We start from the raw sequence: 23,885 nt of genomic DNA, 5'->3' as shown, positions 1-23,885 counted from the left end.
GCAGCTGTGTGACAAACGGCCTACCTTAAAGTTCATTGTAATTGCGCGCTAAAATTTTAAGTGCAGATGGCGTGACCGCAGTACTGGAAGCATGTTGTTTCAGGTCTGTCAGTCCACCATGGGCTACGACAAAAGAGCGCCGGCAGACCATGTAGTGTGCTTTATAGATGTTATTGCGCACTTTTTCCACCCAGGTGTTTCCTTTTTCCCCATTCCTCTCTGTATTTTTCTATCTTCTCTGCGAGCAACAGTACCTCCTCGACCAATGGGATGAGCGTATTCTGTATCGTCATAGTTGTGTGTGAGTATGCTGTCAGCTCATTGGTCACAGAGCAGGACGGGACCTGGGAACAAGTTTACCGTAAGTTTTCATATAAAGCGCCCTGTTATTCATTTTCCATTGGCATTTTACTGACTATTTTTTGACTCTCACAGTAATACGGGACAAAGTGCGTCCATTTTCATCTTAATACGGGACGGGTGCTTTTGTTTCCAAATATGGGACAATTCCATTTTTCAAGGGACGGTTGGCAACCCTAGTGTGGCCTGAGACTTTCCCGGTGGCCACTTTTCCCCCCGAGTGGAAACACGGCTGAAATACTTGGCCACAGTGATTGAAAATACCCTGAAAGGCCTTGGGGTCAGTGGCGGTTCTAGACCAGTGTTCCTGTGGGGGCCAAGCAGGGGTCAGTGTTTAATCAGAGGGCCACATTAAAAAACGGCAAAAATGATATTTAAGCATTCAAAACCTTTATTTTAGCTTATCTAAACATCTCATTTAAGTATATTTGGAAGATACAAATACACTGAAACAATGAGACTCACCAACAATAACGATTTTTTTTGTACAACAATGACATTTTTGTTTCTCGTTTTTGTGCACAATTACTTTTTTCTATATATTTTGGAAGTGCAGGACAGTAATAATGATCTTATTTTATATATACACAAGCTTTTATTGAACAATTAAACAATGAAACAATGTACATATTCTGGGTTCCTTTTGTCTACAATGAGGTATTGTTTGAACAAAAAATAGGGAAGAATTGTTCTGTCATGCATCGTTTTTCATCACGTTATTATTAATTTGACACAGGGGCCACAGCAGGGGCCAAGGGCTTCTTCACAGGGGCAGTGGCCCCTGGAGGCCCCTGTGTAGAACCACCACTGCTTGGGGTTCAGAGAGTAAACACTAGTGATGGGTCGGATCGTGCCGATGCTTCGGAGCGTGTGTCGAGAAATCCCGGAAGTCTTTGGTGGAGCGCGTATCGACGCTTGTGTTGTTTAGGGCGAGTGACGTCATTGATGACGTTCGAAGCCTCGGTGGTTCAGGAAATGGTTCGACTTGTGCACCCCTGCCTCCTCAGTCCCATGCGAACGAGTTTTTTCGAAAGCTGGAGAGGTTGTCTCCAAAATAGAAACCGTCCAAGCACAGTGGAGAAATTGTTGTTTTTAAACTGCAATCAATAAAGTCACAAGCACAATTGATGTCCCATCTCTGCCCCATACTTTGAAAACACTGTAACATTTTTAACAAACACCTCATGTCCTATTGGATTTATTTTATCATTGACTGAAATGATGCTGGTAAAGTAAATAATAATGATTATTATATATTATTAATAATAATTACTAATACACTGCTATTAGCATTACCCACATTACCCACAAATGAAGGTGTTTTTATTTCTGTTGGCAGTGATTATTCCCATGCACCAAGAGGCCTCACAAACAGCTCAAAGGTCAATGACGATTTGGACCAGCAGGGGGTTTGTGAGCACATGAAGCCTCAAGATATGAACCTTTTCTCGAACCAGTTGGCTGGAAAGGTTCAAGGCTTCATGAGGCTTCATCTACCCATCACTAGTAAACACCATCAGCCAATCATAACCCATGATTTCCTGGGTGGCAGCTGGGTGGTTGTGAAGGAGCCCTCTGCCCCCCCTTCATCAGGCACGCCCCTGTAGGACCGTGCCAGAGATGCTGCTCTAACGCCCACCATGTCAGCCGGAAGTTTGGTCATTTGTTTATGTACTGGTTAATGGATAAGTGTTTGAGTTAAGTGACGTCACACGGTTTGAACACCGGGCCAGCTTGTGAAACAGCCTGGCAGTGAGTCAAGAATCTCAGTTGGAAGTTTCTGGACAGTCGCCCGCTGCTTGTGGAGGACTTGAGTGAGAGCTTGTCTAACTATCCGGCTAGCTGCGGGCTAATATCACTCAAGGACAGCATGAGCTAGCTGTTAGAACCATAGCTAAGATAGCAGCTTGCAGTGAGAGGACGAGAAAGGCACCTGTCGGACGGTTACCACTCATGTGTTGCCGATAGTTAACATGTCGGATCAGCTCCAGCCGGCTTTCCCGATCCAACAGCAGCCCAACCTGAACTCAGCTCCTCTCCCACAGTGTTTTGTGAAACCGTTTAACAATCCTCTTCAAACCAAAAGGAACGTCATAACAGACGATTACAGTGTCACGAGGCAGGTGCTCGGGATGGGGATAAACGGCAGAGTGCTGGAAATATTCCACAGAGAGAGTGGAGAAAAGTATGCACTAAAGGTAATGTGACGTCACACTGTTACAAATAACCGCCTAACTCATTTTGTGAAGTTTCGCAGGAAACAAAAAACTTCACCAAAAGTGTAACATATGACATTTATTGATCATTTCACTCAAAAAGGATGTATCAAAGGATGGCTATTGGCATAGTAATAACACTGTGTGTAAATTAGGTAATTTAAGAGAAATAAATTACTTTTTATTTTTTTATTTTTGCAATTTTTTGAACATGCCTTTGTGACTTAACCCTATAAAGCCTGAACCATGAAATAATTGCCAGAAAATTATATTTTTTAAAAACTTGAGTATTTATTGAACCTGCTGACAAAAAAAATAAATCAATTTGCATATATGAATTCTAATTTGTATCATATTTGATACATCAGGTCTTTTTGTACAATTTGTTGCTCACAGTTTGTTTTTCTTGAACTAAAAAAAAACATAAAACCTAACATTTTTATCCTATTAAGACTTTCCTTTTAACATTTAATTCAAATATGCAAGAAAAAAAATTTATTTATCTGCTGATATGAAGTTTTCACCCAGCAATGAACCTGTATCATTTTTGCTACATCTGGTATTTTTGTGCAATTTGTTGCTCAGTTTGTTTGTTTTTAATCTCCAACACATGTATACATCAGGTTTTTCAGGAAAAAAAGATATCACTCTAATGATGTAGAGGTCTCAACAACATGTGTATCAAATATGATACACTTGGCTTTATAGGGTTAAGCAAGATATGGTAACACTTTATTTTGAAGGTGTCTACATAAGAGTCACACAAGCCTGTCAGAAACATGACATGACAAGTATCATGAGCATTAATGTTACTTCAGAGTGTCATTAATGTTCATGACACATCCCATGTCATGTTTATGACACGCTCATGTCACTCTTATGTAGACACCTTCAAAATAAAGTGTTACCATATCTTGCTTAAGTCACAAAGGCATGTTCAGAAAGTTGCCTAAGTCACATTTTATTTTGACTTAGGCATAATAAATCCGCTTAAGTCACACACTTGACATAGGCCATTGTCTTAAAGGGGTAAAATCACATGATCTGATCAACTGAGGGTGTAGGTGATTTTACCATAGGTGGCCGGCATCATGAGGAGATGATTTAGGAAAAAAAAACAATTTTGACAAAAAATGACTTAGGCGATGTATTTTTTTATTTCATTTTTGTTTTTATTTATTTATTTATATCAAACAGTAATACATTGCACAGTTACAAAGAAGAACAAATGAGTTATAGATTAATTAATTAAATAAATAATTAAATGGAAAAGAATGAAACAAAAACAAATAAATACATAATAAAATAAACAGACGCAAGATTACATATTAAAGACATTAACCGCATTAAGTGCATATGTTGGTAGTCTTCACAGCTTTTTTGTTTTGTAGACGGGAGATAGTTGAGATTTACTGTTCAAACTCTGACTTCAACAAAAAGAAATTTGTTTTTTTACTTGAAAACTTACATTTGTGTATGTGGTATTTGGCAAAAAGAAAAATTAAATTTGTAAGAAAATATGCATCATCATCCTTCTTTTTGTGATCAAAACAGCCAAATATGACGTCTTTATAATGTAAAGTATGAGTAAAACCAGTGAAAATATTTGTGTTAACAAATGTCCTGAGATAGTCTCAGGGTGCAGATCACAAAAACCACATTCCACCTCAATGTGAACTGTAAACATATGTAACAGCACTTTCGTGGGGTTGCTTTTTTGTATTTTGCTCAGGACCTTGAACCTGTCAGATGTCATATCCTTTGCATAGTCTTGTACATTAAGCAGATATACGAGAGAGAGAAAAAGTATCTTAGCAGGAGATCTGTTTCTTCTTATGTGGGTTACATTTGACAAAAGAAGCAAAACATTGTGACCTCAAATGATAAGCCAGGGGATTATGGTTAGATGGCTGTTTTATGTTATCTAAATTCTTGTTGCTGAGTCTGCTCTCCCAGCAGGCAGAGAGGAAGTTTAGGATGCGGTGCTGCTTCTATCTTTAAATGTCATTACAAAGTAAAAATCCAGCAGATTGGAATAGAAGCGGTGCTCAAATTGTTTGTTCAAACTAGGCAGCATTGTGCAATTGATCAATTTAATACACATGTGGCCCACCTATCATTTCCAGTTCCTGGAACATCTATTGCTCCAGTAACTTATCTACGCTTCTGTGATTCAATAAATGTTTCCTTTGAAGCCTTTGAAAAATGTTTTTTTTATTATTTGTGCCGTAAACAGAATCAGAGCCTGAACGATGTCGTGCAATGAGGTTTTCTGTCCTTTGTCAAATTAATGGAATCAGGCAAAGGAAGTTTAGTTAAAGCTGAGCCACAGGATGGCTCGAGCCTAACAAGTTGTTTACAGATGCTTTTCTCTATCTTTGATTTAAAAAAATCTGCTTCTCATACACCCTTTAATCCACTCGTGTGTTCCTAGCCTGTGTATCACTCTGGATCAATACGTCACTCCTAAGGCATGTGTGATGAATAATCAACTATGGAGTACCTGTTGTTGTGAATGGTGCATTGAGTGACAGGTAGTATTTAGAGTTAGAGTCATACCCTGCAAGAGTTCAAGAGGTGCTCATGGGCATGGGTTGTGATTTAAAGATTTTTTTTTGCTCTCGTGGGAACCTATACTTTTAGGAGTTCTGACACAACAGATGGCTTTGTAAAGGTCCACTTTTTGTTAAAAAAAATGTAAATGATATACTGTCCAGCAGCTCTGGCCTCAGGCCTACTGTGTTGAGGAGTCTGTTTTGAAAGAGTGTTGACTTTTCCAATCCAAATGCTGCCAGCCAGAAAGAGAGAGGGGAACATGCTTGTGTCTAAAAGTAGCCTCATGCGAGAGGCCTGAGATGGCTGAGAGATTATGGCGTCTGCTGGGGTACAGCGGGACAAGGTGTCATGCAGATAGCACATGCTCACATTTCATTAGCAGTGAAGGAGTTTTGAGATGAGTAAACAAAATGGAGAAACTAGCAAATGGCCAAACCTTTAATTGACCTTTAGTTTGTTGTATACATGTGATTATGATTTCCCAGAGCCATAATTCTTTGTAGACTGTAGACACTTCTTTGTAGACTCTTTGTAGAATTTTTTTTAATGCTAGCCAAATAAACCTTCCCGCAATTATGCTTGTGTGCCTTGTCATTTTGATTCGTCAAGTGTGCATGACAGTACAGCTAGGAAATGTGCTGAACAAAGGTTCAATTCCTCACCACCAAAAAACAAAACATCCGTGCAAAAAATAAACAAAACATTGCCTGTTATAATTTACTAAGACCAAATTATATCTTCCAGTGCCTTATGTTTTGTCCTGCCAACAGTTCAAACAATAGTGGTTCTATTGTGGGTGAGAGGGCCCCACTAACTAGACAGTCTCTAAGAGCCTGTAGGGGGCTCTGTTTTGAAGCTACAGTGAAGGTTTTGGTATCATATCAAACTACAAAATCTACTTCAAAAATGTTTAGAAGGGATCTATAAATGCTCCAAAATTAAAAAAAAAAAAATAAAATAAAAGGGGGGGGGGGGGGGGGGGGTCAAAAAAGACACAAAATGACTGAAAAAAACACTAAATTACCTAAAAAAAAATATTAAAAAAAGACACAAAATGACCAAAAAAGACACAAAATAAGAGAAAAATAAATAAATAACTTAAAAAAGAAACAAAATTACTAAAAAAGACACAAAAGTACCCAAAAAAAGACACAGAATTATTAAAAAAGACACAATATTACCAAAAAAAGTAATTAAAGGGACACACACACACAACATGGTAAACTGCCATTCATATAAAACTCACAACTTTCATATCAAGGTGGGGGCCACAAAATATCGTCTCAAGGGCCACATTTGGCCCGCGGGCCGCGAGTTTGAGACCCATGTCGTAAGTAAACTTGCCCTCTCAGTGCAACAGGACCTATTGTTTCCTCTAGGATAAATCACCACAGTGTTTATTTGGTATCTTTAAAATCACATGTGTGGTAGACTATTGTTAATGGTCTAAAACTGGAAGACTTGAGGATCAAATCAAGTTAATGTTGGGCAGTTTTTGCTTACAAGATGACATAAGGTTTAGGTTTATGTATTCCTGTGATAATATTTACCTTGACAGATGAAATGTGTAAGCCCTATAATTGCTGCCTAGAATAATATTTATTTTGGCTAAATTTAAATCATAGTTAAACATAACTACATTTACAACTAAAACATCACCATGATTTGTTCATTCCTCTGTGTTTCAGATGCTGCAGGATTGTCCAGAGGCCCGGCGGGAGGTGGAGCTCCACTGGAGGGTGTCACCTTGCCCCCACATTGTACCAATCATAGATGTTTATGAGAATCTCTACCAGGGCAGAAAGTGTCTCCTCATCGTGATGGAGTGGTGCGTTCCTCTGCACACACATACACCCACACACTATTATAGAGCCAATTATTAGTATGTGTGGTCCTAAAAAGATATTTTTAGTTGCTCCATATGCTGATAATCACTTTTTGTTTATGCACACCAAATGAGGTGAGTAGTTTCCAGAACATTTTAAGGCAGAGAGCAATTCAAAGCAGACAGAGGCTGCTTGGTCTAAAGTACAAAAAGTCAGGCGTCGACCTAATCTACAGTCATCGCATATGTTTCATAAGCCTAATAGGATATTATTAATGTGGTGTGATAATTAGATAATCCTGATCGTGAAGAAAAGTGACTGATGATGGCCGAGTGTTTAGTGGTTCCAGATGTGGAATGTTTCCTGCTGTTTTTGATTTTGATCAAAAGTTTTTTTTTTACCTCAAGCACAAATGAACGCTTTATTGTTTTGAAGAAAATGATTTTTATCTTTTGCCATAGCAGGATTATCAGAATATCCAGAATTAGCCTTTTTGTGCAAAAAAAAATAAATCAATTTTTTACTCTTTTGCAAGATAATAATATGTAGCTATGGGGCTGTGTGGAGAGTTGTACATCGTATCCCAAAGCATGTGTGTGTAATTGACTCAACTTTATTTATATAGCACTTCACACGCAACACATTTGACCAAAGTGTTTTATAGCTGACTACAGAGTAAACAAAAGAAGGAAATAATCACAAGAGTAGAAAACTCATGAAGTGGTCAGAGTGCTGATGACTAACATCGATGACAAAAAAAGTAAATGCACATGGTCAAACAAAACCCACCAATAGTGACAACACAGACCTACAGAGATTTCAGGAGATTTGTGAGCTAGAGAAGACACCATTAAAAGCTAATGATTAGAGGTGAGTTTGACTTTTACTCCTGGAGATCTTATTGGTGGTTGAGAATCAGATTAGTGAGAGGAAGAAAGTCCAAGTCCAAGTTTTTGGGGGCAGTGATAGAGAAGGCCATGTTCCCATTACATGCATCTGCATCTCGTATAAACTTTCAGGGACACTCTTTGATCAGGTGACAGTTCTCTGACAGTGTGGCATAGGGGCAGGCGTTCTGTGATGTAACAGGGGGCAAAACTATTTAACACAGGGGTGTCAAACTCACATACACAATGGGCCAAAATTTAAAACTTGAATAAAATCGCGGGCCAACATTGAACAAATAAACCTTTTAATATATACCAAACATGTTTTGCTTTAACATTAACATTAACTACATTTCAAATACATCAATGTCATTAATTTATTAAATAAAAATTAAATAAAAATCGTATGCCTCTTTTCTATTTGCTTCTTCTGATTTAAATATCAAAATAAACTTTTTCAACAGGTTAATAAATTCTGCCTTTCTTTTCGCCATTTTTGGGAAGGGGTAGCTGGGAGACAGCTCTAGTTTGAGGTTGCTATGACGACTGTCACAGAGGAGCGTTTCTGGGTCCTGTCCTGATTGACGCGCCAAAACAACAGCAGGGCATTGTGGGATTTGTAGTATTAGCGGTAAATGCGCCGTATAATACTGGCGGGTCAGCTTTTATAGTATAATAATAAGATAATAATTTGGTATTGCCTCGCGGGCCAAATAAAATTACACTGCGGCCCGCGGGCCAGAGTTTGACACCCCTGATTTAACAACTCAGTTTGTAGCCTTTTGACCTTGTCAAGACTAGTGGCCGACCGATATGGGTTTTTTAATGCCGATATTGATTATTTTGACATCATTCTTAACCGATCCCCGATATGTGCTGCCGAATTTTTTAGGCCGATTCTTGAAGATGATATTGCCTTTTCTCCCTCCATTTACATGATAAAAATGACACAATGGTAACAAATGTTACACAAGTCTCAATTTAAACAAAAAAAGAAACAAACAAAACATATTAACAGTTGGATAGCAAACAATGTGTATGTTGTTAAAGGCCTCGAGGTGTTTTTTTCTGGTATCAGCAGCAGCTCACCAGCGAATGGCAGATGTTGCACCAAGCCTGTGGTGTTGACTCAGTGAAATGGGCTAATTGACCGGCAACGCAAATATCGGCCGATACATATTGGCTGGCCGATATATCGGTCTATCTCTAGTTAAGACTCATGCTGTTGAATTTTGAACTAGTTGGAGATGTGATAAGCAAGACTGGGTGGTACTAAAATACAAGAAGTGGAAATAATCCAGAAGGGAGGATATGAAGACACGGATGCATTTCTCCCGTTCAGAAGTACAGAGAAACACTTGTTGAGTGTGAAGCATAATTTTACTTCCTGATTGATTTATCTGTCGAACTTCAATTCTAAATTGAATACGACTTACAGATGTTATGCATATGGTCTCATGGAGGGGACCAATGGGGCAAGACAAAGAAAAATAATAAGTTTGCAGCCATTGAGGATTCTAAGTATTTAGACATACACTACTGGTCAAAAGTTTTAGAACACACCAACTTTTCCAGAATTTAATTGAAAATGATGCAGTTTAATGTCTCAGTGTACTCTGAAATGCAACATTTAAAATTCTTTATTGACCATCATAGTGTTTTGAAAGTTAAAAAAAAGATCCAAAATCACATTTTATGTTGGACTAAAGGACTAAAAAAAGACACAAAATGACCAAAAAAAGACACAAAATGACAAAAAAGACACCAAAAGACACAAAATGACCAAAAAAAGACACAAAATGACTTACAAAGACATGAAAAGAATTCAAAAATGGAAAAAAATAGCCCAAGACTCCATAGAGTTAAGTCGTTAACCCATTTCTTGTTCCCTGAAAAAGGCCTACTTGTATAATTCTGAAATGTACATTATATTTTACCTTTTTTTATTTACCTCTGGCAGTTCACCACTTACCTTCGTACCCTTTCAAACTGTTGATTTGACTTGAACTGCTTGATTTTCAATAAAAAACTGGAAAAATTGGGGTGTTCTAAAACTTTTGACCGGTAGTGTAGGTTGGTAATTGTAGTCAGTTAGTTTGTTGTAGGTTTTTGGCTCTTTAGCACTCCCAGCCACATGGACAGGCATTAAGGGTGCATACCCGCCCAATAGTCATCTGTACCCACCTTGGACGAGTCTCTTGGACTACTTGTATTTTATAAAATGTACGCACAGTGCTTCCAACTTGGCAAGGGGTTAGGAAAAAAAAAAAACCTGGGATGTTTTTCTTTGCTGTTAATTACATGCTTAGCAGTTGTGCTGATGTGGTAAGCCATTTCAGTTTTACAAGGTGTGCATCATTTTAATAGGTCTCTGTTTAAAGATTTCCCAAACAAAGACATTAGTTTTCAGGCTTACTGGGAAAGTCTTTTTAGTTTATTGTCTATTGTCAGCATGCGCGGGAGTATGAGGTGCCATAACTGGATATGAATGTAAACGGTATGATGTACGGATGCATTTCACTCAGATGTGTGTACTATTTACACACATTTGCAGATCACTGAAGCGTAGCACAAATCCTATGTCAAATGACCAATGAGCCAATTGACAGGCCTGCTTGAGTTGTTACTGATGACTGAAAATACTACTAGACTTTTCAGCCATTAATATCCATGTGCACATTTAAAGATTCATGTAGAAGTTTACAAATTTGCCTTACCATTTATCAATCTTAAATTAATCTGAACACAGATTTAGAGAATATTTTAAACATTTACCATAGCCATACAACTCTCTGCCAAAATGTGGATCTGCTTCAATGATAATGGCTTCATATGTAGCCCAGACTTGTGCTTCTTCTGCCACATTTGTAACCATCTTAAGTGAATCTTAAGTTTTTCAGAGAGGAAAAAAAATTATGAAATGCCTTAATGCCTTGAAATGTTTGTTTACTGCATTTTGCTGTTTTTGTTTTCAGTATGGATGGAGGTGAATTATTCAGTCATATCCAAGACAGAGGGAATCATGCTTTTACAGAAAGAGGTAAAGACATTCTTCTTTCTCAATGAAGCAAAAAATTGCAGTGCTTAAGATGTCAGTCCTGATTGATTTGATGCACTTGTGCTTACTAGTGAAAGTGTCGTTTTATACTATTAAGGCAGTAAACACTTCTTAAGCTGTTATTTTGTCAGGAGTACTGAAAAAGACCATCTGGTGTATCTGTATGAAGTGCAGCCAACCAGACTTATGTTGCTTTGATAAAGGAGTCATTCAGTAACTGGCCATAATTTTCCATCCTTTCTTTCCAATTTCTTGCTGCAGACAATGTGAGTAGGTTTCCACACAACAGCAAAGCACAGTGAAAGGAGTTGCTCAGAAGTAGGAGGTGTGCAGCATGAAACAACTCACTGTGGCTGCTCCGTGAAATATTTCAAACTGATCTGCTGACCAAAAAAGCCCAAAATGACTGTAGTCTTGTTTTGTAGTTGCTGTTTGAAGAGAAATCCTAGTCAATGCTGAACACAGTTAAAAATACACATTGTTTCCCATGATGGCTTCACAATAAAATTTATCTGTGTATTGCCAGTTAAAAGCTTTTTTATGTGAAACTGAGACATCTGATGAGGCTGCAGGTCAGGGATGGACAACTTAAATGCTGGAGGGGGCCACAATTTTTCATCAACACTACCACAGGGCCACATATAGGACCGTGCACTTAACCAGATATGATGGAACTGCAATTTTAAATATGTTTACAGTGCAGTTACTTAACATATTTCATGCTCAAATGCATGTATAGCAGTAGAAATAGGAATACAAAAGGTTTGAAGCAAATAAAAAATAACCACTTACTGTGATTTCTTTTTTTTTCAGTGCAAGAACAGCAGACCAACATTAATTGCAAGAAGTAATTTTGTGCATTTTTACACTGCACTTTTAAGATTTCATGCTCAAATGCATGTAGTTGTACTGAGGGCCACTTCACGTGAGGGTGCGGGCCGTATGCGGCCCCCGGGCCTCCAGTTGCCCATCCCTGCTGTAGGTAAATGTAGTAAATAAGTTGTAAAGCTGTTATCAAATGATAGAACTACAGGCGAAGGACTCAAATGCACAGCTCAGTAACAGAATGTTGGTTAAAAAAACTCATCTCTCCTCGCCACAAGTGTTTGCTGCACAGTAAAAATAGAGGGCAAACAAATCCCGGCAGGAAGAAAACGAGGTCAGGTAAACAGTTGCAATAAAAAACAAAAAACAAATACGGTTCGACATAACCAGGGCATCGTTTCTTTATCTGGCTTCACTAAAGCTGACAATCAAGTTATGATCGCCAAGCTTACATATGAGGGGCTGTGTTTGCAGCATACAACCAATGGACTAGGGATGCATGATATTATCGGCACGTTTTCGGTATCGGCCGATATTGGCTTGAAAATGAACTATGAACCAACACGCCGATATAATAACCTGATTAAATAATGGGGTGCACATCACCTCTCTGTTGCACCTTGTTTGTAGCTCATAGAATTGTGCAGTGTAGTCTGAGCTCACCTATTTATTTATGTTCTGATTAGGGACTGAAGCTGCTTATATTTTTTATACTTTTTGTCCTTTTTGTGATTTTGTTTGCACAGTGCAGATTGAGTCGTCACATATTGGGCTCCTGTTTTAAGTTAAATTTGAATTTAAGCAGCAGTCTGTAAGGTACATGTAGTTTTATTTAATTTGGGTTTAATTGCTGTACAGTTGCACTTTTCACATGTTCCCAGTCAACACAGATTATGTTTACTTATCATGTCAATTGGGAAATTGGCCAAATTTGCTCTGATTGTGGGTAAAAATTATCGGTATCGGTAATCGGCTAAATGAGTTGTAAAAAATCGGCATATCGGATATCGGGAAAAAATCCAATATCGTGCATCCCTATAGCAAACTATAGTAGTTAAATACGATGTTTAACAAATAATTTAGGATAAAAGCAATGCAGCTGGTGCTGCTAAATGCAGGAAAGGAAGCTGGGGAAAAAAATGCAGACTGTGTGAGTGAATACATCAATAGGCTTATACTTTTACTGCAAAAGATGACTCCAGATGAAGGTGCTTGACAAAGGGTTATGTGAAATTTTTCAAAAAAGTCTTTTGGAGAGCTTGATGCTTGAAACATCACTGTGTCCAAGGGAATGGAATCCTGCATGCAAATTCACTGAACGGCTATTCCTGAAAAAATGCTGGGCACAAAATACAATCAAAAACAGGCTTTTAATTAGTCAAAATTTTAAGGATTATAACCTTTAGAGACCTTGAACCCTTTCATGCCCATGTCATCTCTCTCCACTTCCTTGTTTACTCAGAGGCCTCTGACATCATGAAGAGTATAGGAGAAGCCATACATCTCTTGCATTCCATCAACATTGCTCACAGAGACATCAAGGTAATACATCACCGTATATATTTGAGATAAATCTGCAACATTGGACTGTTTTTATGGAACGTAAAAAGTGATACTTCTCTGTCTCTAAATGTAATATCCTGTGCATGTCAAAGAGTTCACATTTGAAGCCAAGACGCACAATATGGAGAAAATAAAGCAAGAGACATGAAAGTAAAGTATTCCAGGCTCTGAACATGTGAAACTTCAAGATAGGTAGACGGGTAAGATGGAAAGCCCCTAACAGCAAACACACACAACAATGTTTCCATGAACAAGTCCAACATTGGAAACTTTTTGTTTTTATTTTTTGTATCTTGATTTGGCCACCACTTTTTATTTTTCCTTGTCTGCACTTTTACAAAACAAAAACTATATGTTGTGCTGAGGAAAATTGGACAATATATATTAAATTAATTTGCTGTTAACATAATAACACGTGATATTGCACATTATTGTATGATATTCATCAGTATTATTGTAGTGTAGAAGACTACGGTAAATAAATTGGCATATTTTCCTTAAATTCATTGTTAAGACAAAAGGAAATCATGATGCCAGCAGCTACTCTGTAAAATGCATATTTGCTGCGTATAGCTGTGTATCTCTGTATATTTTCAGCATCTGTTATTGTGGGTTTCCCATCCTTTCTCATTTGAGATTAAAGACAATACTGAACATTTTACACCTGATTTGTGGTATTGTTTCTTACTATCCTAGGGCATTAAGAGACATGTACATTTCCATTTGCTATTTATTTTATTCATAATTTTCTTTTCTTGTGGTCGATGACCAGTCATCTGAGTTATGTTCTCCAAATGCTTGATTGTTGTTGTTGTTTTTTTTAGTTTAGTTTAGTTTAGTTTATTATTAAGATCCCCATTAGCTGCAGCAAAGCCACAGCTATTCTTCCTGGGGTCCAACAGCATCAAATATACAGTTAAAAACAGAAAACATAATAAAAACAAAAAATAAAACAAAACAAAAAAATATTCACATATTAATCCATATTACACACATTTCTACATATATGTATACATCATTACAAAATCTACAAACACATAAGACATATGTTGTATATTCACCTTCGTTCTACAGCATATACATTATAATAACACATATCATATATCTATAGAAATATACTACATACATATAAATATACCATGTTTTCTTATTTTGATAAATACTGTTTTATTAATATTTTGAATTGCTTTATGTTAGTGGTGAGTTTGATATTTTTAGGCAGTGAATTCCATTCTTTCATACCTCTAAACAGAAACGTGCGCTTGATGGCGTTAGATCTTGCTTTAGGTAAAAATTGTTGTTTTTGCTGTCTCTTTCAGCCAGAGAACCTGCTATACACCTCCAAAAGGCCAGACGCCCTCCTCAAACTGACAGATTTTGGGTTTGCTAAAGAAATCACCACCTTAAATTCTTTAGCAACGCCATGTTTTACCCCCTACTACGTTGGTAAGATGACACATGTGATCAGCATGTGAAAGTAATGTTACCATGTTTAGGGGGATCTGCCCATGTGGATTAACCTATACTTGCAGCTGTGAACATGCTTTTGTATTTTGATGGATGTCTCTTTGAATTACAAGAGTTCCTGAGAGATAAGACCTCCTGTGTCAGTGATAGCCGTATATCAACAGGAACAACTGTGCCAGCACAGCCTGTTTTCCTAAATATTGTGTTCTCATGCATCTCAACTGCATTATCAATTATACTTCTAAGGAAATGTATTCTCTCACAGAAACATCTGTAATGATTGTCAGCAGGTGTCCGTACATGCAGTAGGATGGGGTGGTGGATTGCTCAAACAAGCAAAGGACTTTCACAGGAGAGACCGCTGCTTACATCATGGGTGAAGTCAAAAGTCAAAGGAACCTGTAAAGGACAGCCTTCACCTTTTTACTGAAGCTAGCCAGAGTAGTGTTGGTGCCTAAACCTAACCAACCTGTAACTATTAAACTGTATTAACCCTTTATCAGGCAAAGAACCATATTTTTTTAATTTCTTAGGCCCCGTTCACACGAGGACGCTCGCGGGTGAAAACGACAAAATATTTTATCGGAAGTGCCGTTCGTTTAGACGGTGACGGCGTTTTGGGGGCTTAAAGACGCAAAAATCTGAAACCACCCTCCAAAGTGAAAAAGTGATCTGATCTGCTCACGTCACATATGTGTTTACGTCACATACATGCTCCAGTACAGGAAATAAACAAACGTGGGATTATTTCCATGCGTCGGACCTTCAAGCTGCTCTGGCAGCTCTAATAAACTTACAGGAGTCTTTCCACCAAATGTACAGGATATGTAGAGATAGTATTAGTGAACAGAGAAGGATCTGGAATTACCTCTATCACATTTTGGATGCAGCAATTCGTCGGAGGCGAGCCAGACGACTGTGAACGAGACCTGGGAGATCTAGTGATGGTGGAGAACTTTGTGGAAGGAGTAGCTGATGAAAATGTGTGGCGTGAAAACTTCTGCATGCCCAAAGATGCTCTTATGGCTTTAAGTGATGCCGCCTGGCATGTATACAATCGAATTTCACACACTTTTGCGTCACCGTATGCAGCAGATTTCCTCCCGAAAATGCTCGTCTAAACGAGGAATAAAAAGTGAAGACGCGACGCCACTTTTGCGTCTTCTGTTGAAACCGTCCTTGTGTGAACGGGGCCTTAGTTTCTTTTGTTCAGACAAGGGTAAGTAGGAGATGTTTTTACCTGACGTGTTTCGACTGACAACTTCAGTCTTCTTCAGAGGAAATACTGCAAGGAGCGGCGGGCGGCGGGGGGGGCGTGGTCAACCTGACAGACCTGCCAGTTGTCAGGTTGACCACGCCCTATGAGGAACTCCACAAAAAGACACGTCACAGCGATCAGCTGACACCTCTGAAGAAGACTGAAGTTGTCAGTCGAAACATGTCAGGTAAAAACATCTCCTACTTACCCTTGTCTGAACAAAAGAAACTAAGAAATAATATTCAGAAGTAGACAAACTTCTATAAACCTATAACAGGTCTCCTCGCTCTCCGTGAGGTCATAGAACCACACGGATTTCTACATCACAGACAGTGACACTGTGGCATCTGACCAATCAGTAAATCACACAAGATTCAAGCTTTCCTTTATTGTCATTGTATTGAAGAAGTATACAACTAAATTTATGTGTGCTTCTCATATATAAGGTGCTTTAAAAAAGACATTCAGACATTACGCATATGTAATAAGTAGTAATAAAAAGTTTAAAGGTAAAAGATAAAGTGGTGATGGATGCAAATGATGTGTTATTGTCTATTTAGTTGCTGTGGGAAAGAGTCTATAATAAATATAATAATAATATTGACTCAATTGATCTCGAATTGCAATATAAAAATGAATCTTTTTGCAAAAAGTCTTGTAATATCCTCCAATAACACTTCAGGGTTGACATTTTCAATTTCCAGGAGTGCCCTATAAAGGTTTAACCACATGTTTTAACTGTAGTTTTATTTCAAATCATAACATTTAAGCACATGTTTAATATTGAGACTGTAATCTGGGAGAAGATGCATTTTCCTCAAAGTGTTGATTCAGTTTTGTTGTATGGGGACATCATGTTTAGGAGACAAGGTCGGTCAGAGCTACATGGTGGTGTAGTGTTCTGTGTAGTGTAGTGCAGCTCTGGATTGGCATGTTCTCCCTGTGTCAGTGTTGGTTCTCTCATAGTACTCCCGCAGTGCAAAGACATGCAGTTCAGGCTTAGGCCCATAGGAGTGAATGAGAGCATGAATGGTTGTCTGTCTCTATGTGTCAGCCCTGTGATAGCCTGGAGATGTGTCCACGGTGTGCCCCACATCACAGCATGGCATGAGAGCTGGCTTTGCGATATTTTTTGGTCATATATATCAGTGATTCCCAACCGGGGGGGCCCGACCCCCCCAGGGGGGCGCCAAAGATCCACGGGGGGTCGCGAAGCCCTCTTGATTTTAAGGGGTGTAATAAATTTAATGGGTTGAATATATGCATCTATAACTATAAATTTGAATGAGAAAAAAAGCCAATCTACAAACTCACAACACATGGCAAGGCTTCATGCAAGTTTGAATATCTGAATTTTTTAAAAGTAAGTAATTTAGCATATAAGTCAGGGATGGGCAACTTAAATACTGGAGGGGGCCACAATTTTTCATCGACAATACCACAGGGCCACATATAGGACCGTGCATTTAACCAGATATGTTGAAACTGCAATTTTAAATGTGTTTGCACTGCAGTAACTTAACATATTTCATGCTCAAATGCATGTATAACAGTATAAATAGGAATACAAAAGGTTTGAAGCAAATAGAAAATAACCACTTACTGTTTTTTTTTTCAGTGAAAGAACAGCAGACCAACATTAATTGGTAAAATAAAAGTAATTTTACAAAGTTAACAATGGTAAAATTGTGGGTCCCTCAAGAAAAAGGTTGGGAATCACTGATATACACTACCGGTCAAAAGTTTTAGAACACCCCAATTTTTCCAGTTTTTTATTGAAAATCAAGCTTGTTTTTTATTGAAAATCAAGCAAATCAACAGCTTGAAAGGGTACAAAGGTAAGTGGTGAACTTCCAGAGGTAAATAAAAAAAGGTAAAATATAACGTACATTTCAGAATTATACAAGTAGGCCTTTTTCCAGGGAACAAGAAGTGGGTTAACAATTAAACTCTATGGAGTCTTGGGCTATTTTTCTTTTCATGTCTTTGTAAGTCATTTTGTGTCTTTTTTTTTGGTCATTTTGTGTCTTTTGGTGTCTTTTTTGTCATTTTGTGTCTTTTTTTGGTCATTTTGTGTCTTTTTTTAGTCCTTTAGTCCAACATAAAATGTGATTTTGAATCTTTTTTTTACTTTCAAAACACTATCATGCTCAATAAAGAATTTTAAATGTTGCAAATGTGCATTAATTTCAGAGTACACTGAGACATTAAACTGCATAATTTTCAATTAAATTCTGGAAAAGTTGGTGTGTTCTAAAACTTTTGACCAAGAACATGTGTTAAGCCTTTCTAGACTGTAATGGGAAACACTATTATTGATGAAAAAAGTTGTCCTTTGTGTCAAACAAAAGAAAAATGTCTGTACACTGCCAGTTTATGTGTTAATAACCAGATTTTTCAAATTGTGACATTTTTGCAATGTGTGTTTTGAAAAATTAACAGTCTTTCTGTAAACTTTTCCCTGATAGGACTTAATGGTTTGTTTCCTGTGGAAAGTGGCGAGACGAATGTGGGTTATAACAAATTACATCCTGTGAACCGTTGTTGAAATCATGTGCTACTTACATGACCCATTCTTCTTTGCAGCCATCTGTCTTTTATGTAGAATCATCAAAGGCCTTGAAACATAAATGTGAAACAGAACTGATTCCTCAAATCTAAAATAATTCTCTTCACACTTTGGCAGCTCCTGAAGTTCTTGGTCCAGAGAAGTATGACAGATCTTGTGACATGTGGTCTCTTGGTGTCATTATGTACATTCTGTAAGTCAATTAGTGTAATTAGTTTTTTTAGTCATTTCATAATCTCCATTTTGAAATGACACATTGTCCCTTTGAAGCTCCTCTACATTATTGCTGCCATAATTCATCATGTCATCAAGATTTTTTTTCTGTCTCGAACACAGACTTTGTGGGTACCCTCCCTTTTTCTCACATCATGGTCTGGCAATATCTCCAGGAATGAAAAGACGGATCCGTAATGGACAATATGAGTTCCCCAACCCAGAGTGGTGTGATGTGTCTGAAGAAGGTAAGAAGGAGGCATGTTAGAAATATAATTGGGTGCTTTATCAGGTATTTATTTTACTTTCCATGCATATTCATCTTCCTGAGACGATACACCATATTCTCCGTTTTTCTTTCAATTACAATCACTGTACCTTAATTTTTACCCCAGTAATTGTTATTTTCCATGACTTAAGTAGAAAAACATAGCAGGAAAGCATCTAAAATGCCTCTGGATTTATTTATTATATTAAGTGTTTCTGGATTCTATATTCTACATTACAGAGGCATTTTCATGTCATAGGAAATCGAACTGGTGACGTTTGGAAAAACTGTCTTACATTACTGCAGTTACTGCCCGATTGTCAACATATGGAAATTTAATAATGATAATGAGTTCCTGTTTCAGCCAAACAGCTGATCTGCCACTTACTGAAAACTGAGCCCACCCAGAGAATGAACATCACTGAGTTCATAAACCACCCGTGGATTAATGTGAGCAGCCCCCTGTAGGCTTGACACTGTTTCAGCAACTACTGCTTTTGAGAGGTGTTTTTTGAGATTCGGCAAACATTTTTGCATACCCTCTCACCAATACAGCAGTCCGTGGAGGTCCCGCAAACGCCTCTTCACACCAGCCGTGTGCTGCATGAGGAACAAGATGTCTGGGAGCAGGTTAAGGTAAGCGTGGGTGCTGTTCATATCTGTCCCTTTATTGCTGCTTCTTTAGATGGACAGAAACTGCACATCATTTCTTTTCATCTTTAGAAAATATTTAATTAGCAGTTAATTTTAAAATGCTTGATGCTCATGTTATGCTTATCAAATGATGTGCCTGCACAATGAAATCATATGATATAAACTTAAAACTGGATGTGCATACTGTGCAAATTGGCTGTAATTGATGAACCTGATATTGTCATTGCAATTATCAGGAGGAAATGACAAATGCCCTGCAAACGATGAGGGTGGACTATGATCAAATTAAAATCAAAACCATTGAAGACTCAACTAATCCTCTACTCATGAAGAGAAGAAAGAAGAGTAAAACCTCAGCCAAACAACCTCCAGGCTAGTGAAATAAAAAGTTTTTAAAAGGAATTCAGTTTTCACACAAACACATTCACACACACACACACACACATACACACGTAAGGTTAATTAAGAAAAAAGGCTTTCAAAGGGAGCTTTAGGGGTGACGTGTTTTGCCAATTTGCTCTAAAATAATACCTTTATAATATACTTTAAGCCGTTTTTATTTATTTCTGTTACTGATTATGACTTTGTTTTAACACATGGAATGTATCTAGGCATCTTGTTCTTTTTATTTGGTCTTTCAGGACTCTTTTAATGCTTTAAAAAGTATTCTGTGTGTGTGCACGTAGGCTCATTAAAGACTCATCTCACTTGAGGAAACGCAGATCTGTATGTGTTGTATATTGTATCAGGATAGTTTTTATTTGTTTTTGATGTACATATGTTATTGAGCTTTGTTGGCATTAACTGACAGTTTTTTTCCCCTGCTTCTTAAGTTTTTCCTATTCTCTGTACTGAAAACTATGTAGACTGAATTTCCCTTCAGGATGATGTTGCAATAGTATGCCAGCATCATTTACATTTGTCTTTTGAATGACCCTTACCAGAAACCAAACCATTTGTTTAGTATGCTGACCTGATGTCAGAAGTATTTCTCAAGTTTTTTTTGCCAAATTGTGGTTGTGAAGTATTGAAACCTTGTGTAGCAATAATCCCGATTGGTATGCTCATGAAACGGGTGATAATTGAATTTGACTGATAAATCTGTGCTGCCAGCTGGACAACTGGTGCATATGTAGCATACATTTTCTCCAAAGCAGTAACTAAAAGTAGCTGCATGAGGTCTGTTGTGTGAAGCATGAAAAGAAAAGTGGATGGCAGTCAATTTTTGATGGCAGTATGTACAGTAGAAAATACTGCACAACACATTTTACATGTCTGTCTTTTACTCAGGATTAAATCTTTTGATATTCTCTTTGATTTTGTGTGTTGTTTGAGTTACATAATGTCCAGCAGCGCAATTGCTTCTAACAAATAAAGGATGTTTTTATTTGGTGTAAGCTGCAATTTGTAAGATATGACCATATATTTCTGATTAAATTAACATTAACAACAACGTGTAGAGAACATAGACTGTATAAATAATGGACCTAGTGACTGTGTCACCCATTGGTTGGTGGACTGCCTGTTTAAGGCATCGAGTTCAGTGTTACACTAGGCGCCATCTTGTTTCCGATACAGAGAGCAGACCATATTTAGACTGTGGAGGAGCAAGACGGATCTAACGACACTGACTACAGCCTCTCTACACCTCAACCTGACTGAGAGAAGCTGCTGCTAATTAATGTTAGCATTAACTGTAGCATTAACTGGGGTGTTCAGTTTGGCTAGCAAAAAACCAAAACAAAATGTATGTTACTTAGCTCAGAAAAATGACCAGTGACTCCTTGGAGTGTCTGTTAGTCCAACAAACACTGAACAAGACATTTTTAATGAACAAAACGTTCAAATAAACTGTCAACTGTCATCAAGTGAAAATACATTGTGAAAGAGTCAAAGTTAATTTATATACACTACTGGTCAAAAGTTTTAGAACACACCAACTTTTCCAGAATTTAATTGAAAATGATGCAGTTTAATGTCTCAGTGTACTCTGAAATTAATGCACATTTGCAACATTTAAAATTCTTTATTGAGCATGATAGTGTTTTGAGAGTAAAAAAAATAGAAACAAAATGACCAAAAAAAGACACAAAATGACTTACAAAGACATGAAAAGAATTAAAAAATTGACAAAATAGCTCGAGACTCCATAGAGTTAAGTTGTTAACCCATTTCTTGTTCCCTGAAAAAGGCCTACTTGTATAATTCTGAAATGTACATTATTTTTCAGTTTTGGTTAACCTTACCTGTTTTTATTTACCTCTGGCAGTTCACCACTTACCTTTGTACCCTTTCAAGCTGTTGATTTGACTTGAACTGCTTGAATTTCAATAAAAAACTGGAAAAATTGGGGTGTTCTAAAACTTTTGATCGGTAGTGTACATATATAACGTTAACTTTATTGACACAGTGCAGTGGATATGTATTGTTCTCCTTGTTAGTGACCTGTCAATCAAAGGTAGCCACACCCCAAAATCATACGACTCTTTATCTTTTATTTTAAATGGGGCCATTATTTACACTAGCAACATCAAATTGTCTTGAAGAATATTTTTACTAGCAACTGAGACCACAGTGTTGTCCTACAAAAATGTCTGAGGTAATAAATCAAGTGAGAAGTTTTCTCATGTTGTGTTGAAATGAATGGACCCAAATGCTTCTGCAGCCACCGTCAGCACTGAATGGAATTTTAGGCAGAACAAAGCTTAAGGCACTTCCTGGTTTGCCTCACTGCTCAGACCCGGAGGTTGCCGCCTGGTAGAGAAGTGTCTGTATTGTGTTGCAGAGATACTGAAATAAGCATGCTAACAAGCTAGCCCCAGCCCGCCCTGTCCTTTGGCTATGCACCACTTAGCACCACTGTATTTAACATCTTAAACTGAGGCTCTGCGTTAAAGAGACTCTTACAATGATTAAGTCCATGGATTGTTGAGCTCCATCCCTGCAGTGATTAGTCACTCTGAGGGAATGCAAGAACAAGCAGATGAGAGGCAGGCAAGATGGGAACCAGGCTAAGAACATCCATCCATGCATAAATCAGCCACCACATGAAAAACTGCTTTATGATGATAAGGGATAACAAGATGCTTGAAAACATCCCCACTAAGCTTAGCCGGGGAGCTAACAAGCCACAGTTCAACAGCCAAGTGTAGGTCTTTATTTTTTTTAGGAAAGTTTGCTAATTTTGAGGGCAAGGTTTATTGCTCCTCTATAACTGTACACAATCTTGCTGCATTTATTAAATATGCATTACTTGCACACGGTGTATGCTTCTTATTTTTTCTTACATTTGTAGTTGTGGCAACGTAAGAGCAAAGAAAGAGTAACAAATGGAATACAATGTAATGTTCCTTTTAATGTCCATTACATTTTTTTTTTTACAAATGAAAGTATGGGTAGCTATATAACTTACCTGAAACTATTAAACTTACAAAATAAAATATAGAAAGACAAAAAGCTTTGAAGTGTCCTCAAAGTGAGGCCAGAGGATAAGGTTGCAATCTGAAACCCTTCTAATGCAGGAAATGTTAGCTAAAGGCTAAATGGCATGCATTTTTACAATGGTCTAATATGTCTGCATGCTCATGATGTAACAACAATTTTCTCCCCAAAAAATCGAGACACCTGGTGCTATGAGTCTATGCTGTAATCTATATAAAAAACTAAACATTACCAATAGTATATTTATGGCCTTGGATTCATGCACATACATACACATCATAGAAGAATCAATCTGCATTTGATTACAGTCCACCTTTTTGTAGTTTGTAGTGAAATTCATTAATGACAAGAAATAGTTTCAGGTTTACCTTAGTGTATAGCTCACATACGCAGAACGCCTCAGGGGTGAATGTTTATTGTGTGTTTCCATATATTAGTAGGCTTTCCAGGCTGTAGCTAGATCTGTGAATAAATGATGCTGGAAAACATTTCCAGCATTTGCACCCTGTTTTAATTAAGACTGTTGTTGTGGTACACTCACACACACATAAACTCACGAAACTGTCTTAGTACCTGCTGTGTTAAGTGGATTTAGGTAGGTTTGCACATTATTTGATTAAAACATTAACGATCAAAGGGACATTGTTTTCCTGCAAACATTTTCATTTCCCCCACCAGTTACAGCTGCTTTTTTATGCACATGTGAAGGAGTATTGCCATTTGT

General features: G+C 37.6%; 1 protein-coding gene across 1 annotated transcript; it reads left to right on the top strand.

Annotated features, from left to right (window-relative positions):
* Positions 1–1,981: 1,981 nt before the first annotated feature.
* On the top strand, positions 1,982–21,109 carry LOC131971318 (MAP kinase-activated protein kinase 2-like). Its single transcript, XM_059332713.1, has 10 exons — positions 1,982–2,558; positions 6,821–6,960; positions 10,821–10,885; positions 13,191–13,270; positions 14,611–14,737; positions 18,703–18,778; positions 18,922–19,046; positions 19,431–19,516; positions 19,622–19,702; positions 19,957–21,109. The coding sequence occupies exons 1-10, from the start codon at positions 2,334–2,336 to the stop codon at positions 20,095–20,097; spliced, it is 1,146 nt and encodes a 381-aa protein (XP_059188696.1). The 5' UTR covers positions 1,982–2,333; the 3' UTR covers positions 20,098–21,109.
* Positions 21,110–23,885: the final 2,776 nt, after the last annotated feature.

Source organism: Centropristis striata, chromosome 5, assembly GCF_030273125.1.
Source record: "Centropristis striata isolate RG_2023a ecotype Rhode Island chromosome 5, C.striata_1.0, whole genome shotgun sequence".
In the NCBI taxonomy this organism is placed as follows: domain Eukaryota; kingdom Metazoa; phylum Chordata; class Actinopteri; order Perciformes; family Serranidae; genus Centropristis; species Centropristis striata.
This window is presented reverse-complemented; position numbering and strand designations above follow the sequence as displayed.

Bases quoted from the DNA above. Each gene is read 5' to 3' on its own strand.
- LOC131971318 (XM_059332713.1), top strand. From the start codon at position 2,334: ATGTCGGATCAGCTCCAGCCGGCTTTCCCGATCCAACAGCAGCCCAAC. The intron at 2,559-6,820 runs GTAATGTGACGT...TCTGTGTTTCAG, and splicing joins GAGAAAAGTATGCACTAAAG to ATGCTGCAGGATTGTCCAGA. The intron at 18,779-18,921 runs GTAAGTCAATTA...TCTCGAACACAG, and splicing joins GGTGTCATTATGTACATTCT to ACTTTGTGGGTACCCTCCCT.